This window comes from Ranitomeya imitator, chromosome 6 (genome assembly GCF_032444005.1).
Source record: "Ranitomeya imitator isolate aRanImi1 chromosome 6, aRanImi1.pri, whole genome shotgun sequence".
Taxonomy (NCBI): domain Eukaryota; kingdom Metazoa; phylum Chordata; class Amphibia; order Anura; family Dendrobatidae; genus Ranitomeya; species Ranitomeya imitator.
The window spans coordinates 507975508-508002429 of NC_091287.1; the positions used below are offsets into that span (position 1 = coordinate 507975508).

The 26922-nt window shown below is 42.6% G+C and overlaps 1 protein-coding gene across 6 annotated transcripts in view; it reads left to right on the forward strand.

Moving 5' to 3' along the window:
* OXR1 (oxidation resistance 1) overlaps nucleotides 1-25405 on the forward strand; it is a 556560-nt gene extending 531155 nt beyond the window's left edge. For 4 of the 6 annotated variants that reach the window (XM_069731768.1, XM_069731770.1, XM_069731771.1 and 1 more), the window contains 5 exons: nucleotides 14367-14492; nucleotides 15182-15334; nucleotides 16929-17024; nucleotides 21517-21590; nucleotides 23162-25405. In XM_069731768.1, coding sequence (XP_069587869.1) covers nucleotides 14367-14492; nucleotides 15182-15334; nucleotides 16929-17024; nucleotides 21517-21590; nucleotides 23162-23297 — 585 coding nt within the window. In that variant the 3' untranslated portion in view covers nucleotides 23298-25405. Of the gene's footprint in view, nucleotides 1-7379; nucleotides 7461-14366; nucleotides 14493-15181; nucleotides 15335-16928; nucleotides 17025-21516; nucleotides 21591-23161 lie in introns of all 6 variants that reach the window. The other 2 variants (XM_069731767.1, XM_069731769.1) reach the window with 1 other exon arrangement.
* The last annotated feature ends 1517 nt before the right edge of the window (nucleotides 25406-26922 follow it).

Sequence of the window (26922 nt, forward strand, 5' to 3'; positions counted from 1 at the left end):
TATAGTTAATGGCTGATAAGTAATTTTTTTTCTATGGTATCTGCTGTACACAGGAAGCTCGGTGGGCCGGGGTTTCCTTCCTGCATGTCGCACCATATGAAGTTTACATGTCTACCTTCACCTAATTTACTAACAAAGTTGGGAAGAATGTTTCCTAGAGAATCTGCTCTCGTTAACCTCATTACAACCAGTCTGATCAGATCACAAGTGGCTGAAAACTGGGCCACAAGGGTGAAATATCCCGCAAACTTGCCATGAGCTGTTTCTGAAAACTACTACGAGACAGATCCTGGGGTCTGCTGCAGATTTGTCTTTGTGAACTCTCTAAGAAAACCTGGATTTTGTCAGGTAATCTGCAGCTGTCCATTGCTACTGGATTTTGAATTTTCCAATGATATTTTTATGACAAAAAACTTGTCTAAAATCTGTGAAAATTGCTCAGCAGGAATTGACATGCTGCAGACTTAAAGTCCGCACCAAAACAATAAATCTCCACTGCTTACATCTTGCAAAATGTCATGCCTAGTACTGTACTGCAGGTTCCACCGTCACAGATCCTAAACTCTCCTGTCCAGTGTGGTTTACCTATTGCGGTATAACACACGGACGGGGCATTTTCTTCTTCATTTATCAGTAAACATCTGCGCAGAATTCAGAGCTGGCATGTCATAGTGCAGATATTCATACTGGATTTCTAATGCAAAGGGTGAAATTCAGCTGCCAACCGGCAAGAAAATCCACAAGTTACACATCAAGGGGTAGTGTGTGTGTGTGTGTGGTGTTTTTATTTTTTTTTTGTTTTTTTTTTATAATCTTTAGCTAAAAAATGTTGCAAAAATTGCACAAAAATACCGGTATATTCAAAAATACACTAGTGGAGGAGAGTCCAGTAAAGTTGTGTCAAATTTTGCAACTTTGTGCAACTTTTTTTTAAAAGTTGCAATTGATGAAGGAGACTAAAACATCATCTGGCATTGATAAACTCATTCTACAAAGTGAGGGGGGGAAAGGCCAGCTCATATAAAATGGACTCCAAAAAAAGACGCAAATAGAATAATTGGGTGCAAATGTAAAAAACTAAAACAAAACTAGAAAAAAAAAAACAGGCACAAAGGCAATGATGAGGGCTTATCTGTCTTGATTAGTTTTTTTTTTTTTTTTTTCTGCTGAAACAAAAACAAAAAAACTGTACCCGTCCTTATTTTGCATTTAGAAAAATCCACATTGATAAAATTACTTTTTTTTTTTTTTTTTTTTTTTCTTATGCATCAAGGTTTACAGAACTTCATTAGGGGGAGTAAGAAATCTTGCGTTATAAATAGCAATATTCATTGAAATTTAATATACACAAAATTTGATGGGCATTAAAAAATGATTTGAAGCTGTTTTTGATGTTGCAGATGAGCAACAGATATTCTGTAAGTGACCATACACTCTTTTTAGGTTTCGCTATAGATTTACTGCCAAATTCCTAATGGCAGAAGCCCTTTACTTGTTGTAAAGCCTAAAGGTGCATGGCTGGTAAGTATCGTGTGACTGTCCCAGTAATTTCCCTCCAGCCGGGCCGGCATCTGTCCACGAGACGTCAGCGCCGCTCACTTCTTCACGCAGAACGGTGTAATGTCGGATCAGCTCTGTAAACGTCTCATGGGGGGAATGGCATAGTGATGGGTGATATAGACAAGTCCAGTGTCATTGATCACTCTTCCATTACGTAAATCTGTACACTTGATCCTCTGACACGAGACACATCTGGCTGCATGTACAATCTTTTCTAGACGCCATATTCACATTGAAGTAATGAAGGTTTATCTGCTGCAGAACTTCTACTTTACAGCAAATTTCCAGTAGTGCAGCGTTTCCACTGGCCGGCCTTTATGGCTGTAAGTCGCTGTGTATCTTGGCCATATAGATGCTGCGCTATTGGTATTTGCTCTGTGTATATTGGTTTGCATCCTTCAGTGTTGTTGTTGTTGCGTTTTTGTTTTTTTTAATATATATAATTTGTTTTCTTTTTCAGGTTAAAATCTGTTTGTATGTGTATGATTGCATCTACTAACATCACCCGTCCAAATGTCTTCTCGTATTGCAGGTTTTGCGGTGTTCTGTCTCTATCACCTCTCCCTATATGTATTGTGCACCATTAACACGTCGTATCAATAGCCTTAAAATTATTGTAGGCAAAGGCATATTGTCTGGGATCTAACACCATGAATGTATTATGTGTAGTTCTGGACGTCGGTGCCCTACCTTATTGTTGGGGAACTGCAACCCTCAGCAGTCCCTGACAGCCACATGCTCCATGTACGATGTGGTCCATAAACCGTGAGCATGAAGAATACATATTCTATTTCTCCAGTGTCCACACTGAAGCTAGTTGACAGTTGTCTTAAATCCTGAATAAGCCCCTTTGGTCATAATGTTTCGAGTGTTGTGTCTTCAGGAGCACAGCGCTTCCCTGCCTCCCAGCTCCCTGTTTGTTGGCGGGCACTTCTCTCTGGACTGGTTAGGTCCGCAGTGTGGCTGAGCTGCTGGCCCAGACTTGTGCGCTCTGCCATGCGGCAAGCAGTACTGCTTTTGCCTGTGCAGCATTGGGGGATTGCGGGAGCAGTGCCCAGATCCAGCGATCAGGTCAGCTACAGAGCAATGCTTGCAAGCCATGCACTCCTGGCTTAGGAAGTCCGTCACGTTGCAAAGTAGTACATTGCGCATTTGCTTGTTTAGCAATTTCACCCATTTAAGATGTGACTAACCCTATAGGGTTGTCCAGCCCCCTATTCTGCGTGCCCAGGATCAGTAATGCTAGTGCTATGGACGCTTCGCACTTTCAGTGCGTCCAAAACGCTGCGTTGGACATCACAAGCACAGTGGATGGGATTAATAGAAATCCCATGCCCACTGTGCTGCTTTTTTTTTTTTTTTTGCTGTGTAAACTCGCCTGCAGTGTGGGTTTCCGAGCCGCTGCATGGCAATTTCTCATCCTGGAACGCTCAGACGACTTTGCGTAATTACATGGGGTATATCCACAGTTTACAAAATAGCACATGCACTCTAAGTTCATCTATGTACTTTTTTTATCCTGGTTTAACCAAATAAATAAGTAAAAAAATAAGAAAAAAGACTGTGGGGTCCTACCTAGTTTTGATAACAAGCAAGGTAAAGCAGACAGCTGCTGGCTGATGTTATCAGGCTGGGAAGGTCCCTGGTTCTTGGGCTCTTTCCAGCCTAAAAATGCCATCACACAGCAGCCCTAGAATTGGTGTATCTCATTAGATGTGCCAATTCTGGCGCTTTGCCTGGCTCTTTCCGATTGCCCTGGTGCGGTGGCATTTGAAGTAATGTTAGTTTTGGGTTGGTGACAGCTGTGATTTGGCAGCGCTCCACCCGCGATTGTGAGCAGCAGGTTTTGGCTGTAAGGCAGACATCACCTGACAGGTATGGGGTGGGCTCACATATACATACGCCATGACTCCAGTCAAACAAGGCGAGGTTTATTAGTTTCATAAACTTTCGGAACACTGAAAACAAAAACTGCCTTTTTCCTGCTCCAAGGTAGCAATATCTATAGCAGACAACGAACACCAGAGCGGGCTCACCGGTTCAGAATAAAGTCCACTCTCTCTTCGCCTCTGGCAGAGACAGACCAGCAGTAAAGGATCTTGTCCTCCCACAGACACCGCTCTGAGACAACCCAGCTGCCTTTACATAGGACCTGCGAAGCCAGTACTGGAGTATGGGAGCGACCATTCCCACCAAAGCTCTTCTGTTTGCTCCTAAAACCCAGACCCAGAATCTGGTCCTAATAAAAACCTCTCAGCAGCCTACTATTGCTGGAGCCTTCACCTCCAGGACTTGCGTAGCTTTTATCTCCCATCCAGGACTTTACCACCTATTTTCTTACAATATATATGCGGCACATAAATTTTTATCACAAATCACCATTTAGATAACAAAACAAATTCTCACTGGCCGCTAGGCCTAATCTTGGACTGATGTTTGACACCTTCTCTACCTTCTGGGGGCTTGGGAGGATGATATATTGTAGTGCACCACACCAGGCACCCGCTAGTACTCCCGGTGTGCCCAGGGCATGATACACGTGGCAAATACACAGTACCGCAGAGAGACCCATGAGCTCAGTACTGTATGTTACAAAGACTTTATGGTTCTGTCCTTGTAATGGGCGCCCTTTAGTAGTTTCCCCAGACAGTGAAGATTTAGCTTTGGTATCTCGGTCCCCGATTACAGAACTACCATGATGATTATTAAAATATAATGTACTTACTAATGGTTAGGTAAAATAATTCACAATAATCCTAAACAGTCAGGTCCCATCAGACGTGTCTGCTTTCTTGATCTTCTTGGACTCTCGGAGCTGTGGACGCTGGCAGAGCCCTTCTGTAAATGACCAAGCATGGCCAAAGTTGTAGGTCGTAGACGACCTCTATTGGTATTGTATAACTAGGGGGAGACGTTATTCTCCAGGCTAATTATTTCCACATGAAGTATTTTAGTAGGTACTTTGTGTTCTATTAACTATTACAGTGCAAGCTTTTCAATCTCCCCTTTAAGGTATTTTGTGATTCTTAACAGAATTGCGGAACTCGTACGTCAAGAATATTGGCTTCTTCAAATCTTTCTCGGACAGCTCTTCCCAGGCTAGGGTAGGTTCACGGAGTCACCAGAAGCCTAATAAGTATCACTGGTATTCCAGGCTCCACATATGCTGACTGTCATGATTCCCCTCTATTTCCAGCTCAAACATGCAGTCACTTGCTGAGCTGACAGCAACTTTTTCTTGCTCTTCACAATATTCTATTAGGAGAAGCAGATGTTGGGCACATGACATCCATCTTGAGCAGGAAATAGAGGGGTATCCTGACTGTTTTTCTAGTGCAGCGTCAGGATTCGGCATCCTAAATTCATTCTATGTGACCCTCGGAACCCGTTTTTTACAAAGGTATTCTCAAGTTGTACCTTAAGTAGCTCACAGTTCTGCAGTCTCCTTACTTCCTGTTTGCTTATTGGGCTGGTACTTCTTGAGTGACAGTTCTGGTCAGGAGCTTTTGTCCTACAACACATTAGGGAATCTGTCAGCAGATTTTTGGTGTGTAATCTGATGGCACTATAATGTTGCAATCAGAGAGCCTGATTTTAGCTGATTTGTCACTTACTAGGCTGTGTTTTACTGTTTCAATACAATCTGTGTTTTATCAGCAGGAGACTATGACTAGAGGACAATAGCCCTTGTGCCTCCTAGTCCACCCAGGCTCCCAGCATTGATTAACAGTTCTCACAATACAATCTACATAGAAAGCTGTGGGCCGGGTTATACACAGCTCGGCAACTGAGCTGTGCAAGATCTGCAGCAGAGAAAACTGATTCCAAATGATACATTGCTGCAATCAGGGTCTCTGTCTGTCATGCTGCTGTCAAATTACATAGAAAAACTTGCTGACAGATTCACTTTTTAAGTTATTCAGTGTTTTGAAGTCTGCACTATTAATGTGATTAGGAGAACTGCTCTGGAAACGGCCTGGGGGGAAAGATTGGAAGATTAACATTATGCTGGAGAGATAAGCAGTTCATTTAGGAGCTGAGAGAGAAGGGAGCAGCTAACTGCTGTGCTGGAGAGAGCTGAATAAGATCTTGGGTATTAACTCCTCTCCTGGAGTGTAACTGCTGGACCAGCCCCTGGTGGCCGAGCTACTTGAAAACAAGCTGTACACTATGTAAGATAAAAGTTTTCTCAGCAGGAGCATAAAAGAAAGTCCATTGTAAACTTTGCTTTAGTTAGAGAGGATGAAAATAATCAATGTAATGTCAGGAGAATACCCCATTAATGCCAGTTTCAGATGCAGTTTTGTTTTAGCATCTTCCTAGCGACCACCGTGCTGGTGATCTTATTACAGAACATCCAGGTACTGTGATGAAAATGCAAATGCTAATATGAAGACAGCAGCCATGTTGTAATCTTGGAAAACCTCTTCAAAGAAAACCCATTAAAAAAAAATACAGAAGATTCTGTAAAAATCATCATAGCAGTAGAAAATGTATAAGCGTGGAGGTTTTCAGATTTCCAGACTTCTCCCATTTTAGTTAATGGAGAAAAGTGCAGCAAGGTCTCAGTGGGAAGGAAATGCCGCAAGACCTAAAATAGAAGTGTTTCTACAAAAGAAAAATAAGTGAACACTGCGGGTCTCCAATGCAAGGTGACGTGAGAATGTTCTCCTGTATCGGGGGGGACAGTCTTTCAGCCCACCTACACATTAGGGGCTTTACATTGCTGCTGTGTGTTCAGCGTATGCAGCAGGAAAGCTTCTGCCCATGGACCCCACCTCTGGTGCCAGGTCCTTAACCCCCAGAATAGAGGAGCCTGGTGTTTGTTGCCCTTTACTTACCGTATTCCCTATTCCCCCTCTCTTAGCACCTCCTAATATCTACGTTGTCTGCCACTATGGTTTATATTCTCTTATATAAGAAGCTCCTACAGCAATGCCATCCCATCCAATATTAAAGGTTTGTTAGTGAGTTTTCAGTAGGATAAGGCATCAATTATCAGATCAGCGGCGGTCCAACCCCCAGCACTTCCACCGATCAGCTGTACTCTGCTCTGGTGGTAAGCAGTTTACAGACCTGAACAACATGGCTCCTTATTTTGTGGCTCCCAAATGTGGCCACGTTAGAAAAATCACACAAGACGGTAAACAGCACGTATGAGAAATACATTTATGGTTTCTAAAATTTAGGGTATGTGCACATGGTGTCTTGAGTATTGTCAAAAAAAAACACAAACTGAGCCCATGCACAGCACTGTAAAAACGGCTTGCTGTGCAGTTGATCAGTCTTTTTAAGCTTCTGCTTTAGGTTTTCAGCAGTCCGTTCTTGTGGCGTCTTCCATTATTAACACAAAAAAGAAAAAAAAAACACGTGTCGAAGACTCTGAAAAAGATATCGAACAATGTCACCACGATATCCTTCCCAGCAAAAACTTGGCGGGTACGTTGCAATCTAAAAGAGCTGTGTGCACATGACCTAAAAGAGGATACAATAATCCTCCAACAAGGAGGACCGTACGTACAAGGCATCATGGTCAGGTACGTTGATTTCACAGGTGGAACTTTCTTGGATTTGGACATCTAGATCTTCAGATGCAGCAGACTTTGTGGCAACTCCTGGTGGTGTCTCCTGATACTTTGCATGGTTAATCACAGAAACCTAAACGTTAACCATCTCTCATTTTTTTGTCTTGCACTTTTTTTTTTTTTTTCCCTTTTCTGTGTCTTGCTCCTTTTTGCCTTTTCTGACCTCTTCTTTTGTTCTGTGCCCTTTTCCTTGTTCTATCAGTAGAATTATTTTCTTCCTGTCTCCATATTCAGGTAGTATCAGTGGCTGAGTACCACCGCAGGATCGATGCGCTAAATACTGAAGAACTGCGTACTCTCTGCCGACGTCTCAAGGTGCCATCTTCAGTAGTTTCCCCTCTTCCAGGAAACAAAAAAAATTCTTGTTTTTTTTTTTTTTTTTGTAGTGAACTGTAGAAACTCATTCCCTCCTACTGTTTTAGTCTCCAGAGTCCTGGTAGATTTTATCTTGTGGTCCCAATGCTGCGGACTAGAATAGCGTAGAAATGAAACAAGAATAAAGAAATAATTCTAAGGCTTCCTTCACACCAACGCTAATGTAGAATAGGGGAATGGAATTGCAAACTTTATTTTTTAGAGGTTTTTTTTTTTTCTTTTTTTTTTTTCTTGGGCTTTTCCTACCTATTTTGAAGGTGAAAACAAAGGATCTTGCACTTTTTTATATAAAATTAAAAAAAAAATTTTCATGTTGGATCCATTAAAAATTACACCCATGATATTCATACGAGCATCCTTGAAGGAGTAATCCAACCAAAAACATTTATCGCACAACTGGTTAGGTGATGGATAGATTGCTGAGCCTGTTCGTGACGCGATTGGTGGACCTTGGCCCCTTTCCATCAGTGCAATGGTGCGTAAAGCAGATGGTGAGCTTGTGTGCCAAGCATTTTTCTTTATAGGAGTCCAACCCGCAGTGGCCAAATATTACAGTATAGTGGATGGGATTTGAAGAAATCCCATGTCCACTATGCGTGCATCGGCACCCTCTGGTTTCCTGCAGAGACGCACATGCGGCGCGTCTCTCCAGACCGCAGCATATCAATTTATCTTGCACAGACGCTCAGTCTCCACAAGATAAATGTCCCCGTACAATGTATTGGGCGCGGTGATTCTGCACGGTTCAATGAACACATGCGGAATCACCTGTGTTCAAAAGCCGACAGCGCTATGGACTGAGCGGATATGTGCTGCTTCTAAAGCAGCCCAACTGCAGAGCGATGCTCCTGTGTCACCTTGCTGTGCAGAAAATGGCAAAGCCGTTTAACGGCTGTACAGATATTCAAAGCGCCCTTGAAATGCTGTCAAGATTTTTGGGATTATAGGGAGCCCCAGTTGTGGGACCCTCACTGATCATTTATTTTTTTTCTAAGGTACTTGAAAGCGGCAAGTTTTTTTTTTTTTTTTTTTTTTTTATAAGCGGGATCCTCTTGAAACGCTGCTGTTTTTGGAGGAAGTTTTTTTTCTTTTCCTGAAGTGTTTTTTTTTTTTTTTTTTTTTTTTGCAGCCTTCTGTTTGGATAATGCCCAATTTAGAGTAAACTCCATCAGGTTCAGCTTCAAAGAAGTGACATCACATTTAAAGGGAATCTCAGCAGGTTTTTGCAAAGTAATCCGAAGATAGCAGGAGATAGAGGCTGAAACACCGTAAACAGTACACACTTTGACAAGTGACATATCCCTGAATTCTAACAGTAAAGAATTTATCACTAAGACATTAACATTCCCAAACTAGTACACTGACGTTGTACACAGAGAGCCTGGTGTGGGCGGAGTTAGTTGTGGTGTGGGCGTGGCTAGCTTTCTCAGCCCTGCTTCATTCTAAATCTAAAAGCTCTGATTTCTGTCAGATGCTGCACCCAGTAATCTAAGTGATACATTGTTGGATTCAGCTTTTTTGCCTACATTACGCTGCTCTCAGATGAGGTAGCAAAAACCTGCTGACAGATTCCCTTTAATAAAAAAATATATATAGATTACACCATAGAAGACTAGTAAGTGTTTTACAATTCATTTTGGGGTAGCCCTGCCCCTAAGGAGAACGGTCGCATACTCCTTACAAACTCCTTCTCATCACACTTGTGCCGGTGGAAAGGACTTGGGACCAGCGGTCTGACCTGTGTTTTGAGCTTGTGTTGCTCACCGATCCTATTGATGCATAGTGATTATCACTGGTTGGATTAACCCTTTACAGAAAGTGCTGCACAATGAGCAGTCCTATTATTGATCCAGTTTGCAATTGTACTCCTCTGTATCTGCGCTTCTGCGGATTTTAGCGTTGCTGTAAACGGAGGTCGGATCTTTTTTTTTTCTCTTTCTGTTCATGGTTTGCTTTTGCAGTGTTTTATTATTTTTGTCACATTTTGTGTGTTGTTCGTGTGTGTGCCTCTGTTTTTTAACGTGTGTCCTGTATAAAGCATAATGTCCTCATGTCTCCTGTCTCATCTTCACAATAACGACTTGTACATCAAACTATCAAAATCCCGGGGTGTGGACTAATGATCGATGGAATAGAACGATGTATTAATGGTGTTTTGTTGCAGCAGGTTATCACCTTGTGAGTTTGTTGGCGTTTTTTGGGTGGGTTCTGCTGAGGCCGTCCTCTGTGTGTCCTGCCCTCTCTGGATGATGCCTCGCCCTGTTGTATTTTATGTTGAATGTGGTCACCGGCCATATGTACCCTGCTTTGTTCTCCCGCCCCGGGCGCTCTGCCTTCATTACAGCCAATCTTTTGGGTATTATAGTACTTGCAGAGCTCAAAAATATATATCTATTTTTCTCACTTACTGTAATAAAGAAACTTTATGAATACTTTACTCTATATTGAAGGGGGGGAAAGTCCTCATTAGGGATGAGTGAACATGCTTGGTTAGGGTGTTGTCCATGCTCGTGTGCGAAGTGTTTTCGGCGTGCTCGAAAAATATGTTCGAGTCCCCGTGGCTGCATGTCTTGAAGACACTCAGCACCCGAGCATGGCGGAAAACGGCTTATCCGAGCACGCTCTCATCAATAGTCCTCATGGGTCATAGCGACTTTTTTTTTTTTTTCCCAAGAAGTTCTATATTTTTTTTTATTTTTTTTTAACCTTTTTTTCTAAAATCACCTAAAAGATTAAAATTCTAAAATGTCTTCTGGTTGGCCTGGGAAGGTGGACCAAAAATATTGCTAGTGTCACCTATTGAAGATAACTGGCTATCCTGCAAGTAAATGTTCAATTCTTGTTGGCAATGCTCCATTGGGGGTAAAAAAAAAAAAGGTCACATTGGCTCTCATGAGATGGGGCTTCAAAGTAAACCTGTCGGGCAATTTCATGCTGCCCAAACTGGTGGGCGGCATGAATCACAGCCCGGTTGTACAATTTGTGGCCAGGTAGGTAAAACGTTGCAGCGTTTCATAGATAATGTATTTTAAAGACCTGCCCCAGAAATGTGGCAAAACAGAAAACTTCCCCTGACGGCTCCTTCCGGCGGCGCAGCAAGTAATTGACTATAGGTGTCTCCATGTGTACACGCGAAGGAGAGACCTGTCAGTCACCTCTAGCAGTGCTGGCAGGAGCCGGCCAGAGGTGTAGCCGGACTAGTCTAGTCTCTGGCTAGGGTCCCATGTCTGATCTTCAAAATATGTGATCTCTGAAACATACAGCAAATCATGCTGCCATGGATTGAGCGGCATAAATCACCCGACAGGTTCCCTTTAACAGGAAAGCTGCCACCAGTAGATGGCACAGATAAGTTTCCGTTTATCCCAGCAGAAGGCTAAGTTTGGATTTTTCTGCCCCCATGGAGCATTTCTAAGCAGACTCCATACTCAGCTGGTCTCCTTAAATAAAGCCAACCCCTCATCAAATCTACGCCCTGGGCATCTCTTTAAGGCACGCACATCCATTGTGTGACCACAGCTGTAGGAATCCGAAACGTCAGATGAAGGTTTTGACAGATGTGTCTTCTGTTGGTTCTGATTTTCAATAAGTGTCAGGCGACACCAGCGCATCTCCCGCTCCAATCACTTAGTCCATCTAGTCGTATATAAGAAGTCTGGGGAGGAGGCACAGGAGACTCATCGTTACATAAAGTTTACCAAACTGTAGAAAAAGTTTACATCGGTTTTTACCAAGAAGCATGTATTATGTTTGTGCGTTTATGGGCGCCACCATTACACAGGAGGTGCAGGGACTTGTTAAAGGTTTTTTTTTTTACCTTTTCCTTTAGTTGACTGTGCACCATTACACTTTGGTTATTACTGCAGCAAGAAAAAGCACTGTAAATCTAAAAAAAAAAAAAAAATATATAAAAAAGTGTGAATGGCTTCCTGGGGTTTACAAGTCCTTAAAGGGAACCTTTCAATGCATTTTCACATACTGAATGGCTGGGTAGCCTCTTGTCCCCCACCCTGACAAAAAAAAAATATATATATATTTTTTCTTTTTGTAGAGATCTGTTATTCAAAGGAGTCTGAAAGTGCATTGGGGCGTGTCAGTGCACTTGTACTACTCCAAAATACACACCCAAGTGCACTTCCAGCCTGATTTTGCATGTGGCTTTTATACTAGATTTCTCATGACCGGCATTTCAGATCTCTATAATAATAAAAAAAAAAAAATGTAATTTTTATTATGGGTCAAGCACCTGGGCATCTGTCCCATAACTTTCCAGGTGTAAATACTTGCTGATGATATTATAGGTCTGAATGGTGCCCCAGTCTTCAGCTACAGGCTCCAGTCGATCGTCTTCTTGTCTGTCCAATTTCTAGTTTCACTCTTCAGAGCTGGGGGTGGAGGAGCCTGGCTGACTGCTTGTTTTAATAGCCACGCCAGCCCCCCTCTCGATCACAGGTGATGTATAGCAATAAAAGGGGCTTGCTTGGGTATTGAACCCAACAGCTAGCCAGCCCCCTTCACACACCCTGCTCTGATGATGTGCTCACAGGAAACACTAAATCGAGAAGAGGACCGGCCACCACTGCAGCCTATATCTGACGAAGGGGGCACAACTCAGACTTGAAGTATATTAGTAAGTTGTATAACTTTTAGGAAGTTTATCATCATTCTTTTTTAGCCGGACAATCCCAGAAGTCTCTCTCCCCTCTCCACATTTGGTGTCAGGAGGCAGCAAGTCGTCCTCAGCTCGTATGCAGTCGTCCGGGCAGCTGCGGAAATAATTCTGCTCCACTCGATCCCCCGAGGCAGGGAACAGCTTGGCCAAAAGGGACGTTCTAGTAATAACCTCGCTGAGCTGATCGTCAGTGAGAGGTCTCGCTACGAGGGTCTTCCCTTACTGCCCCCTTCCCGTATATTCTGGTCCTGACAAAGTTTACCATTTTTCACGGATTTGTTTTTTCACGACACTTGCTGACCCACGGATTCCCCAGTTTTTAGGTCTAGGGAAAGTTGGTAGGAAGTTTTGCAACTTGCTGTGAAAGTTTGTGAGTTGTCATGAATTTGTGTCGTGCGTGTGATTTTGATTTTCTATGTTTCTTGTTTTCTTTATATATTTTTTTTGTTACTTCTTGGTCTTTTTATACAGATTTGATTCCAAACCCAGTTCTCTTCTCTGACATTCAGCGGTAATATCCATTTACTGGGATGGGTTATTCCCATTAGGACCTTCTCTCTTTTTTTTGCATGTGGAGTGAGAATGTAAATGCTCTCTACCAGTGTGGTGTATTTCAGAGCACATTGCACATGAGTGAGAAGACAAAACAATATTTCATGTATTCGACCTCCACAACATGGCGGCTTCCTTCCACCGGACCAGAGGATTTGTGTTACTGCAGCCCCACTCCATCAACTTCAGTGGAGCTGATCTGCACAACTTGATACAACCCATAGTTGGGTGTTTCCAAATCCTCAAGAGTAATGATGAGCAAATATACTCGTTACTCGAGATTTCTCGAGCACACTCGGGGGTCCTCTGAGTATTTTTTTAGTGCTCGGAAATTTAGTTTTTATTGCTGCAGCTGAATGATTTACATCTGTTTGACATCTTGATTACATGTGGGGGTTCCCTAACAACCAGGCAACCCCCACATGTACTTATGCTGGTTAACAGATGTAAATCATTCATAATAACTAAATCTCCGAGCACTAAATACTTGGAGGACACCCGAGCGTGCTCGAGAAATCTCGAATAACGAGTATATTTGCTCATCACTATTCAAGAGCCATTGATTCAATTTTGCACTTTAGTACAGGGTTTAAAGGAGTTGTTCAATGTAAAAGTCTCGATGGCCTATTCTTACAGTATCTGATCCATGAGGGTGCAACACCCAGCACCCCCACCAATCAGTTGGTGCCCGGGAGCGCTCAGTTGTAGAGCTGCACAGCTCCGTCAACTATGTATTTATCAGACCGGGTACTGCACATCTGACCTATATTGGTTCGAGTAGGGGGCGAATATGCGGTTGACGGCAAATATGCAGTACGGACCTGTGCAGATCCGCAACTACGATAAGTACTTTTGGCCGCTGCCAAATGTCAAAACTGTCAGGGTACCGTGTGGTACACCACTATTAATCAGATAATGAGGACTTGTCCTAATAGGTCACCAATGTAAAGGATCTCCCGGACAGCCCCTTTAGCAAAACGCCAGACACTTAAGAAGCAATTCAAGGCTGCCACCAACAAACTTTTTTTTAATTTGTATGGCAGTGGAAGTTTCATGGAAGTAAAAAGGCAAAAAAGTTCAGGTTCCAGTGGTCAATTTGTAGGGCCAATGCCTGCCTGCCTCGTTTCTGGAAGGTGCATAGAGGAGAAATGGATGGTCCCTGAGGCATTAATGATCTTCATTGACAGGAGCTGAAGCTGTGCATTCTGCCCAAAGAACATCTTAAAGGATGGGTGGAGGCATTCTTCCTTTTGGGCTAAAACATTTTTTTTTAATTTTTTTTTTTTTTTTTTTTTTGCAATTCGGCAGCTCACTCACTGGTTCACAGTTAACTCCTTAAGCAGTCAGCTGTAGAGCAAAAATACATATATATGTGACTGAGTGGACAGAGGGAAGATGGGGCATTGGTAGTACCACAATGTACAGATTCACTCCTAGGAAGAGCAGGTAACTACATTTGTTGACCCTCTAGTTGGGGGAGCAGGGCAATGTATGACATTTGGGGGAGCGGCAGAGTACAGGCTCATGGCAATGGCTCTGAAATGCACCGGCTGATCCCTCCCTCTCCGGTGGACGGTCTCCGCGCACATTTCATTGATTTTGTCTCTTAATCTCTTCCAAAGATTACAACAAGAGAGGACGTGAACTCCAAGCAAACTACAAGCATCAAGACGGACCTGGAGCCTGAAGTGTTCAGACCCAACCTCAGCGACCCCAGCCAGCTCCTGCAAGTGGATCAGATAGAGAAGGTGCTATTGATTGATCCAGGACAGACTATCGAGCGCGCTGCTGCCCGTATGGTCTGTGCTGATAACCATGCTGCATTTACATTGTGCTCACAGTGACACAACCATGTGATGTCACTTAGAAAAAGGGCATTTGTCAGTCGGAGCAGCCGGCCGACAAATCCCGTGTCCATCGTTGGCCCCCTGCCTAGGGGGAAATAAGAAGTATTTCCTCTGAGGAGCGTGAGGCTATGAGACCTCATTGATTACCGTATTGTTTGGACTATAAGACGCACTTTTTTCCTCCAAAAATGTGAAGGAAAATGGGGGTCTGCGTCTTTTATAGTCCAGATGTTCTGGCTGTGGTGGGGAGCGGTATCTGCCGAGCAGCGGGTCTTATAGTCCGAAAAATACTTTTAAGACTCATTTGGTGTATTTGTATCCTGTAACATCACAGCATATCGCTAGGATATTCTGATGCAAATAAAGCAGAGGTGTCTCAGGCCAGAGGTGTACTGTGACTTGTGGCCAAACCACGTTTCTCTACCAGTTATGACTAATGATGAAAGTGGAGGGACGGCTTTCTACCTATTGCCAGGAGGACTATGAGATGGCCACCATTATTGGCTGTGATGTGCGTTCTCGTGCCGCTCGTAGCCCTAGACTAGACTATTGCCTGTTTATAATCCGGACTCTGTATTTAACTCCAACAGCTGACGAAGCACCTTCCTCCTCGGACGATCGGCTATCCGTGGACGCTTGTGTACAGTACTGCAAAGCATGGGATGAGCCTGAAGACTCTGTACAGGACCATGCTGGGGTTGGACACTCCTGTGCTCCTGGTGATTAAGGACAGCGATGCTCAGGTCAGTCTAGTGTGTTTAATTGTGGGGACACTGGTTGTGGTGCAGTCATTGTTTTATGTAGATGCAGTCCCACCAACTACATTTATCACCCTGTCCACAGGATAGAGGCGTGATCAGTAAGGTTTCACACGCTAGGAACATAACAGAAGTTCCTTGTGAATGGAGTGCTAGGTCCCATGCCTGACTAGCGTTTTTCACTTCACAAATGTAATTCCTGCTCCCCCAGGAAGGGAAAAAGATGTGGTCACGCATGTGCAATACGCCTCTGTTTACCGTGAGGAAACAGCTGTCTTGTGCATAGATGCTAAATATTGTACATGGGGTCACCCCTTTAAATTTGTACTTGTGGGAACCAATACTCCCATCAATGCACACAATTTTAAAGTTGTTAAAAGTGCGAATTTCTGACCCATCTTTACTGTGAACTGTGACCTTAAAGGGAAACGGTCATGTAAAATAATGCTATTAACATATGCAATTATGGGGTTAATCTGATGGTTAATTGCGTTCTTGCACCATGCAGCGCCGACACCGAGAGCCCCACTGCCAGGAGGAAATGTAACTTTATTCCTCCTGGCCGAATTTGGCTTTTGGTCATGGTGGCGGCATCGGTGCAGTTTGTCACCACTCTATGTATAGAGAATGCCGGCTGTAACCGCGCCCCGGCCCTGACTGACAACAGCTTGGCATTAGGGCCGGTTGTCAGTCAGTCCCGGGGATGTGCTACAGCCACCATTGACTGACACCTGGGGGAAAACGCAGCAGAAAACAGACAGTTCTTCGGCTCACATGAACATGGCCTAAAAAAGCCATTGTATTGGCACACGCTAAATGTTCCTCTTGTTGCGGAACAGAAGCATCCAGCTTTCTAAAGATCTGAAACATTAAGAACGGCCTTCGTATGACTTAATGATGGGCGTGCAGGAGTAAGATTCGCCTAATTTATTAAGCCCCGTACAGCACTTAATGAATTGGGCGCATCTCACAACTGGTGATTTCCAGAAATGTTACTTTACTCAGAGATTGCAGTACGTGTCTGGTGTAAGCGTCATTGCCTCTAAAGTGGCGAAAGTCTTTAAGAAATTGGTGTTTTCCAAACGACCCATGTTGCCCATTTTGGAGGAACAGGCCTAAAGTCGCAAAAATTATTTTTTTTTAGGAACTTAAAGTATTTTCTATCAGAACACTTTCAATTTGACCCCTGTATTTGCAAAATTTGTGACTTTCGTAGTTAAACTCCTTATTAAATGATCTAGTCATCCTCCGCATTAATTAATTTACAGAGGATGTTGACTAGATATCATTAAAATTTCCTTAATTATGCCGGCAATTAGTGACTCAATAGAAAGAATGTGTAAAAGAGTAAACTATAAAATTAAATTATGAAATGTTTATGATCCATCCGAGTTTTCACATTTGGCTTTTTGCCTGAACATTGAGACTGAACATCAGATTATCACGTCTGTCCAATACTCGTATAGATGTCACCACTCACCATTTACTGTGACGAGAAATGATAATAAAGGATTGCAATTAATTGTTTACACCTTTTCTTCAAAAAACCCAAAACAATGGCTTTGATGTTCATTTTCAGATTTTTGGGGCTTTGGCCTCTGAACCATTTAAAATAAGCGATTGTTTCTATGGCACCGGGGAAACGTTCTTGTTCACTTTCTGCCCTGAATTTAAGGTGAGTTTTTCTTCTTTTTCTGTGGTCATTGTAATCTTCAGATGGGAATACCTCTTTATCTAGGGTTGTGCTAGTTTGCACTTTGTGTCTGTGGAGCAATGAAAGTTATTGGGAGATACTAATAGGACATAAACTTCGGCACTTCAAATTGCAGAAAATGATATTTTATATGAAGACTTGAATTACAGACATTAAGCCCAACATTTCGGCCCGTATGTGGCCCTTTTCAAGGTAAGTGGGAATCATGAAAAAAAGAAAAATAAACAAAAATGGGGAAAATAACATCAAACATAATGAAGCTAAATACAGTTGTTAGCAAATAGAATATGGTGATTGCTAGTATCAGATCAGAAAACACGGGAAATATGTACAGAAATTTACATATGGTGCAACAACGAAGGTGAGATGGCGGCACTATTGTTTGTGCGGTTGGCTCCACTATGGAGAGTTCGCACATAGGCAGCTCTATATATAATAAAGAGCAGAAACCTCAGTGTACAAGATACGAGAAAATTGATTCTAAAAAATAGTCATGGCAATAATTCAAGCTCACAGTGACAACGAAAAGGACCATACATTATACAACCGTGAGGATTAAACTATCTAGAGGAACAGGACCATGGACTGGCAAAAGGAAATGTTTTACATTATTTAGCGAGAGGATAAAAAAAAAAAGGGAATAACACAGAGCAATGAAAACTTGGAAAATAAATGATAAAATAAATAAAAATGAGAAAGTAGGAAAACGGGGGGTTGGGGTTCGTTGTTGCACCATATGTAAGTTTGTGTATATTTTTTGACCTGATACTAGCAATCTTCATATTCTATTTGCTAACTGCTGTACTTGGCTTCATTATGTGTGATGTTATTTTCGTATTTTTGTTTCCGGGATTTTTTTTTTTTTTTTTTTGTTTTACATTTTTCATAGACTTACCTTTTGAAAAAGGGCCACATACAGGCCGAAACTTTGGGCTTACTGTCTGTAATTAAAATCTTCATATAAAATATCTTTTTCTGCAATTTGGAGTGCCGAAAGTTATGTTCTACTAGATGGCAGCCCGATTCTAAAGAATCGGGAGTCTAGAATCCATATATACTTTATTTATTCAAATGTAAGAATAATACAATTAATAAATAATAGTAAGAAAGAACAAAAATAATAGGCAGTATATGGAGAAAACACCAAACAAAAGTTCAAAATTGGTGTGAAAATGTCACTGAACCACTTCACAACTAAATATATATAGTTTTGGTAAATGGTATTATCATTTTTTTGACGAAATTCGGCAGGAGCTTGAAGAGCAACGTCACTGGGCCCGCCTCCACGCAGTAGAAACTTGCTGTGAGGTAAAAATTCAAAAATCACACCAAAATGGCGGGCGGAGTGTGTCACAGTACGGCACGTTTCTGATTGGTCGCTCGCAGCAGGCGGCAACCAATCAGACACTGGACACTGTTGACGTCACTTATCTCCGGACATTAGCTCCGGACATTAGCTCCGGACATTAGCTCCGGACATTAGCTCCGTACAAAGCCACGGAAGTTGGCACAAATTGCAGGAAGTAGTATTCTAGGCAATTATATATTAGATTACTAATGTAACCTGCTGTCATACTTCAGAGCAAGATACAGCAAAGAGAAAAAAAAATAAAATATAACTTTTAATAGTATATTTCTTTAAAACTACCCCGACAAACAAAAATTATAAAGACGTGATATGGTACATATTAAAATCACACTTAATCAGTTAGAACGTCCATCCGGACCGACTCATCATAGGGATATAACAACTCTCATAAATCAGAGTCCCTAAAAGTACACAAGAAAACCAATTCTGATTAGATAGAATGCCCAATCAAAAAAGTTAGTAGATAGACCGTGAACTAATCAATCCCGGCATCATACACAATGCACTTGTTAAAGGGATGCAAACACCGTCTATATGTAGACTTCTTAGCCTGATTGCATGTGTTATCACCTATGCCAATAAGTCAGGAGAAAAAAAAAGGAAGGATCTCACCCATCAGCCGAACAGGTACCGATCATCTCCTCTTAATTCCCAGACAACCAGGCTCCATGGAGGGAGTGGATCACTTTTAGACCTAGTATGCCCTGTATAGGCTAACATGGCCCTGATCCCCAAACTCCCGCCCTTACAAGGGCAGTCCACATCTGACCCTTATACACATAGCCCTATTTGTCCCTGTGCGTCCCGACGCGTTTTGTCTTCACCACGACTCCTCAGGGGACCTGTACACTCAAATAGGGAACAAAAGCTCTTTCATGGGGGACTAGGGTTCTGTCCTGATACTACTTGAGCTGAATGTAGTATGTCTCCACGCCCCCTTTAATTACTTATATAGGCATGCCCACACTATTATGACTCGGTGTCCAATCATAGTGACTCACCCATTCAAATACCGCCACTCTCACACGCCATAGCTCCCACTACACGTGTATTACAAAATGGCTGCTACACTTCCGGTTCACTTTCCGGAGGTCACAATACGTCACCATCACCATAGTGACCGCTAATGCGTCCCTAGCGTGTAGTGTAAGTAATGGCCGCTTCACATCCGGTTTGCAGTCCGGAAGTTACATTCATGTCACTTTGAGCAGACGCTCACCTCACGCGACGATCACCTTAGCAACCACTACACGCATAAATAAAAATCAGCCGCTCAACATCCAATACACAGTTGGAAGTCTCCTCCTCTTGGACACCTGCGTTTATTACCGGTCTTACCGGTGGCCATAAATTATAACGGCTAATTGCGTCAAGTTAACCCTATCGGGATTGTGATAAAAAGCGGGGGATTGATCAAATAAATCTTGGTTATGTAATTATCAGACCTATACTGTACCACAACTCCTATGCAAAGAGACAGGATGGCTATGATGATATCTTAAGATTATTTTATTACTCTGCCAATATTACTCTGTCCCACTACACAGTGAAAATATAGATGGTAACAAGACCGCTGACATTACTCCCAAAACATGGGTAATGGCCTCAGAAATGGCATTAGCAGGTAGTTCTCAGAAATGGCATTAGCAGGTAGTTAATACTTCAGCCCACCCACCTAAACAGCTGTGCAATACCTATCTACATTGGGAGATCCTAGTCAGACCAAGGGCAGCGTGTGTGTGCGGTACTCCATGGCCCATCATGGAGCTGGTGGTTGTGTATCCAGCCAATATGTCTCCATCATGACTCTTCATCGGCCGCAGTTGGTCATGGCCCGTCATGGAGCTGGTGGTTGTGTATCCAGCCAATATGTCTCCATCATGACTCTTCATCAGCTGCCATTGGTCATGGCCCATCATGGAGCTGGTGGTTGTGTATCCAGCCAATATGTCTCCATCATGAGTCTTCATCAGCTGCCATTGGTCATGGTCCATCATGGAGCTGGTGGTTGTGTATCCAGCCAATATGTCTCCATCATGAGTCTTCATCAGCTGCCATTGGTCATGGTCCATCATGGAGCTGGTGGTTGTGTATCCAGCCAATATGTCTCCATCATAAGTCTTCATCAGCTGCCATTGGTCATGGCCCGTCATGGAGCTGGTGGTTGTGTATCCAGCCAATATGTCTCCATCATGACTCTTCATCGGCCGCAGTTGGTCATGGCCCGTCATGGAGCTGGTGGTTGTGTATCCAGCCAATATGTCTCCATCATGACTCTTCATCGGCCGCAGTTGGTCATGGCCCGTCATGGAGCTGGTGGTTGTGTATCCAGCCAATATGTCTCCATCATGAGTCTTCATCAGCCGCTGTTGGTCATGGCTCGTCTAGATGTACTGTGATATTCAGGGGACTCCCGCTCTGGAAATGTTCAGTCTGCATTTCTGGCTTCCAATCATTTTTTTTATGTTTGGCGTTCTTTCGCAATATGTAAAATAATGTAGACTAGTGGGAAGGAATGGCCTATCGCCAGGTTATAGCAACGAGGTGAGCCTAGCAAAATTACCTGACTTGCCGCCATAACAGGAGATTCCCTGTGGGCATCACTGAGGTCGGTGATTTGCTAGCACTGCACATTATGGCTTCATGATGGCAAATGAAGAGCAGCCGGGGACGACTGGAGCAGCGGAGGCTTCCACAAGTCAGTAATATTGCAGCATTATATCTTCTCCCCTGATAGTTTTATAGTAATCCCATTTCTTACTATAAGATCATTCACAGAACACTTTTTATAGGAGAGGAAGTGTTTGGGGCCGACCTCTCCGCCATAACGTCATTGCTTTCATTAAAGCCTACCCTGTGATCATGTCTAATGTCTGGTTCTGTGGTCGCCCAAGGGGTCGTCTTTCGTGTCTGCACGTAATTCCAGTGACAAGTACTATAATTATGAAGTAATGCCATACCAGGTTTAATGAAAGTCTGCGCCCCGTGGCATCGGTCATTCACATGATGTGGTGACTGGCATTTCAGTGCAGAGGTTTTTTATTAACTTGAATTCTCTTTCTTGTTTTTTGTCTATCTTTATAGGTCTTTAAATGGACAGGTGATAACATGTTCTTCATTAAAGGAGATATGGACGCTTTAGCATTTGGCGGAGGAGGGTAAATGACAGTTTTTCTTATTGGTTATCAGTTACGGTGCTTTGACATTGCGTTTAGTCACCGCTTCATTGTTGGGGCTTATTTTTAAGCACGTATGCTCGCTCACACGCACACACGGGGATTCTGGCTTATTCGCCGACGTGACCATAGACTATAATAGTGCTGACAGAGCCAATGTGTGCTCGGTCGTCCATCGTTTTCAGGTGTGTACGCCAACCGGAAGCGGACACTCAGACGTAGTAGACTGCATCTGAGTGTCCACTTCCAGTAGGCGTATATGATGCTCAGCCCGTCTTTGCATACACCTGCATCCATTTTCGCGGGGACTTCGGACATAAGCCACTAGGGGAAACAACGAACAAGTGCCAGAATTCAGTGTAAAAGAACCTGAAAGGTTTTCACATTAGGGCTCAGGTCTTACACCCGACTTGTGCTGACTGTAAAATAAGTTAAAGCGGTCCTTCATATTAAAATATGAGAACAAGAAAACTGCAGCACTCACCGATCTTCTAAGCAGGTACCTTTATTGATTAAAAATCTTCACGGCACGGGGGTGTCTGTACATGAGAATGCGGGAGCAGAACGACGGCCGTTTCGCGCCGGTCTGGCGCTTCAACGGCTGAGTTACATGGTCTTTATTGGCCTCTGACAGCAGTAATTGACACTGGTGCCAGTCGCTTCTGTTAACCCCTTAAGTGCCACTGTCCATTGATGACTGTTGCATTTAATCGCTGCGTTGCAGCCCAGACGTTCCTTCTGTTGCTGAGCTCTTCGAAGTATAGAACTTGCCTTTGGTTATGTACCGTAGATAAATGCGTCATTGTATTCTTTTCTTCTCCTTCTAGCTTTGTTTCTTTGTAGTTAGCAATTTTTACCTATATACATATTTATTTTAGACTGTAGGTAAAAAATATGACTTATCTTACTACATCTATTCCGGTGGGAGTAGATGCATATCCAGGCAGATGTAATTGAGGAGAGCGGGATAGCTGAGCAATGCATGTGACGCCCCAGGGGAAGCTAATAATGGCTGCTGAACGGATGGCTACAACCACTGTAAATTTGCTTATTAGCTGGAAAGTTCCTTATAAAGAACTTTGTAGAAGAAAAACATAGATCATTTGCGGATATAATTCTTGTGTCAGAGCATCACTAAGCATGAAAATCTGTCTTCAGGGGCTGGTTATCCCAAGTCTGACATTGCCGATTCGATCACCGGCCGTGGGTCTCCCAACCCAAACTCGATATGTCTGAGGCTTTTGTTCAGTCCTGGAGACCCGCGGTTGGTCTACACATTGTTGTCCGTACTTGGACCATGAGTGTTGGTTGACCATTTTGTGATGCAGAAGGAAAAGCCTTCAAAGAGCTGCAATCTGTACATTCTTGGGATCGGTGGGGGTCCCTGAGGTCTGGTGGAAATGGTCCTCTAGCTTAGTCAAGGTTTTACAATAATGGACGCCCCGAAGACAAGTTTTGGCTCTGCCAAATCTGGATATATTAATGCTGTAATTTCTGCATTTACTTCTGTCACTCAGCCATGACTTTTTTTTTTTTTTTCTTCTTTTATGCAGGGGGGAATTTGCCCTGTGGCTGGACGGAGATCTTTACCACGGGAGAAGTCACTCATGTAAAACGTTTGATAACGATATGCTTTCTAAGAAAGAGGATTTCATTGTTCAAGACATTGAAATTTGGGCCTTCGAGTAAATATGAACATAAACCTAGCGACTAATATCTCTTCAGCCTACCCCCCTCCCTGTACAGAAGAGAGAGACTCCGTATACCGCAGCTTACTAATATATACCCTTTTAATATATTTGTATTTTTGTTAATATTTAACCATAGTTACTTTTTTTTTTTCGGTAGCTCTATCTATTTTCAGACCAGATTATTGGGTGAAGCTGTAACTGTACGTTCCGATGAATGTTGTAATTATCCGTCTCTCCCTCCAGTCTACGAAAAGAGCACATATCGCTAGCAAACGTCAGTACTGTCGTGAAACGGCTGCGGACGTCCAAGGCGAGATCTCATAAACCATCCTCTCCCGTAACCTTGTTTTATGCATCAAAAATGAAGCGTGTATGCAAAGATTTCTTACCCCTTTGTGTCTACTGAACTCGGCCAGTCCTGTTTTGTTTCCAGATTGTCATCTTGCTCTCCAATGTAAGTTATTAAAGAGTCTTGTCCGCACAGAATGACTGTTCAGACCAACCACAGGTGCTCTGTACACTCTTTGCATGGCCAAAATTGTGTGACTTTCCACCTATTTGTTTCATGTCGATCTCCATCATTCAGTGGCTATATAAAGCCAGAGCTGTCAGTAAGGTCTGGTGGGGTTAGAGGGGGGAAAAATTAGGTGGGAAGGTGCACTTAAATGTTTGGCCACACCAAGGGTGCCCTGAGCTCCTGTACTTGGTGTGAGCACTCAGTCTGTGCTGACAGACTCCCTTTAAGCACAAGAGGTTGGATGGCAATGTGACTGCAGGATCTGACTACTCAGCGTTTGCTTTGTAGTCTGTTACCATGGAGACACAAAGGTCTGCTGTAGAGAATAAACATTTAGTTTGTCTACAGCTCCTGGACGGACTAATGTAGGCTCGCTGAAGTACCAAATTCAAGATGGTAAAGTAAGAAAAAGGGCTATAACTGATGGACCAGACTACACAGTTTTTGTAGTCTGTTACCATGGAGACACAATGTGAGTCTGGTAGCACAGAATAACTGTTCAAACCAAGCACAGACGCTCTGTGCATCATGGCAAGGCCAGTCATTAAGTGCATCTTCCCACCTCCTTCCATCTATTTTTCTTTACTTTCTTTCATCTCTCTATAATGCCAGAATTGTCAAGTAAAGTAGGTGGGAAGGTGCGCTTAAATGTTGGACAACACGTAGGGTGCATTAAGCACCGGTTCTTGGTTTGCACAGTCATTCTATGCTGACAGTCCCTTTAATGTGTAGACCAGACCATTGTCTCCATGGTAACAGACTACAAACAATCCTACATTTTAGAATGTTGGCAAGACGATACCATGGAAACACATAATTTGTGTGTACAGCTCCAGGGCAGACCTAGATGTTTCCATCAAATGTAAGTTAGTAAGAACTATGGGATGGATGGCATCATAGCTGCCACATCAGACTACACAGTGTTTTGTGTGTAGTCTGTTGCCATGGAGACAAAGGTTTTCTGTAGACATTAAACTTGAGCAACTTTTTACGGTAATCCCAACCCATTGAGAAACCTACTTGTTCTTCACTCTGGATTAAAATGAAAATGTATTGTAAGGTTTACATAGGATTTAAAGGGATCATGCAGCGCTTCTCACTTTGGGAGGTGCCGCTGCCATGGCATCGACTGCCGTCTCATGCATGCATCCTATTTGTAATAATAGGACAGGTGCACAATACCTGCCGGGCACGCACGAGACCTTCTGACATTGGGCAGACAGCCCTCGATGCCACATCAACAAAAAGCCAGAGGCTGTCGCTAACCCCTGTTTTTAGGTGTTTGGTTTTTTTTTTCTATGGCCATTGGAAAATCATTTCAGGTTGATATTGTGGGCTCCAATGGCGTTTACATAATATAAATACAGGAGGGGGGGAAATTAGCAGGAAAGTCTCATGTAGTTTTGTATCGAGTGCATATATGTTGTACATTTCTAGTACCTGATCTGACAAAAATGGTTGACGTGTATGACGGTAATTAGACAATGTTGTAACTTGTATTACTTGTGGAATATGCAAGCTGTTTTCTGACCTCAAGAGGATAAAAGGAAAAAAAAAAAAAAAACAACAAAAAACCACCGGTCTTGGACTATATCAGTAGCCGTTCTGTAGAGAAATCAGCCTTTTTGTGCAATAACTGCTCAGCAAAACACGTTCAACGACAAAAAGCTTTTTATTGTGTTCTGCGAGTAACATGCCGTTCTCAATGTGACAGTGGGTTATATATATATATAAATATATTTTTGTGCTGAAAACTCAGCTGTTTGATACATATTGTATATTATCTTGTAAATTTAATGTTGAAAAGTAGCGTCGTTCTTATAGAAATGTGTTCATTTGACGGGTTTGCTTCTAGCACTTTAACTTTTTTTTTTTTTTTTGAAAAGCCAAAAGGAATGGCTTCTAGGCCTTATAACCAGGCAATGAGTTATCCACCTCCCTCCTTCATCCATTTCAGTCACAAATCCTGCCATATAATGCCAGTCTTTTTTTTTTTTTTTTCTCAGGGAAGGCTGGAAAGTATTTTGCCGGCAGGACACAGTGGGTTCCATTTGTTAGCATATGCATACTTATAACCTTAATGTCCACCATTATAAACATCATGGTGTGTGAGTGATCAAAATCCAGGGCTCATTCATTTCTTATATCATTATAGCAATCCTAGTTCCATTTTCTTGATAAATGACTCCATTCTGGCTGCCCGCAGTCACCACTAGAGGGAGCTGAAGAGCTTACTGTATACATTTCGCTCGGTAATGAGCTCAAGCTCCCTCTAGTGGTGGCTACAGGCAAGGCAGCAAGTTGTCTCTTAAATCCATACCTCTGCAGGGAATATTAAGCTCCGATCACCATAATGTTGGATTAAGAAATGAGAGAATTAAAGATTCTATTTAAAGAGAATTTCTTTAAAGTTGGGGCTCAACGATAACACAGCGGTCATCTGCAAGTGATTTTAAATTCATGTCACCTTAATGAATTAGTTGGCAATTGTGGTAATGTCGAGCCCTGGTCTGAATGCTAAAGTGACCTTATGGACATTAGTTAAAATATTTAAGGGGTTGTCACCACTACTAGGAAAACCCCTTCTAAAACTAAATGTTCATGCCCCAATAAGATAATAAAGCCTCTCTGGACAATCCCAGAGCTGTATTCCAAATTTTGCTCGTTGTTGTCTGAAATGGTTCATTGAAATAGCACGTTGCATTCTGGCACAATGTAACGATTGTCCAAAATTAAACTCGCCAGGTTGCACCCTGTAGAATGAGCCTGGGATAAAGGATTTGATCCTGTTGACCTAAGAAGGCAGAACCAGCTATTCATTTAACTGTATGTTTGTCAAGTATTCTTTGGACATTTTGTCATAAGTGTGAAAACCAAAACACACACACACACACACACACACACACACACAGAAAAAAAGACTGGGCCTATTAAACTACAACATGCCCGATCCTTTGTTTCAAGGACCACAAACAATGTCAATAAACTTCATTGGTGGATTATATCTATAGGTGAACTGGTGGTCAAAGGTGAACCTACGTTATCCGTTATCTAAAAAGAGGGAAGAAAAAAGCCTCCAAATAATAAATAAAGTAATAATAATCCT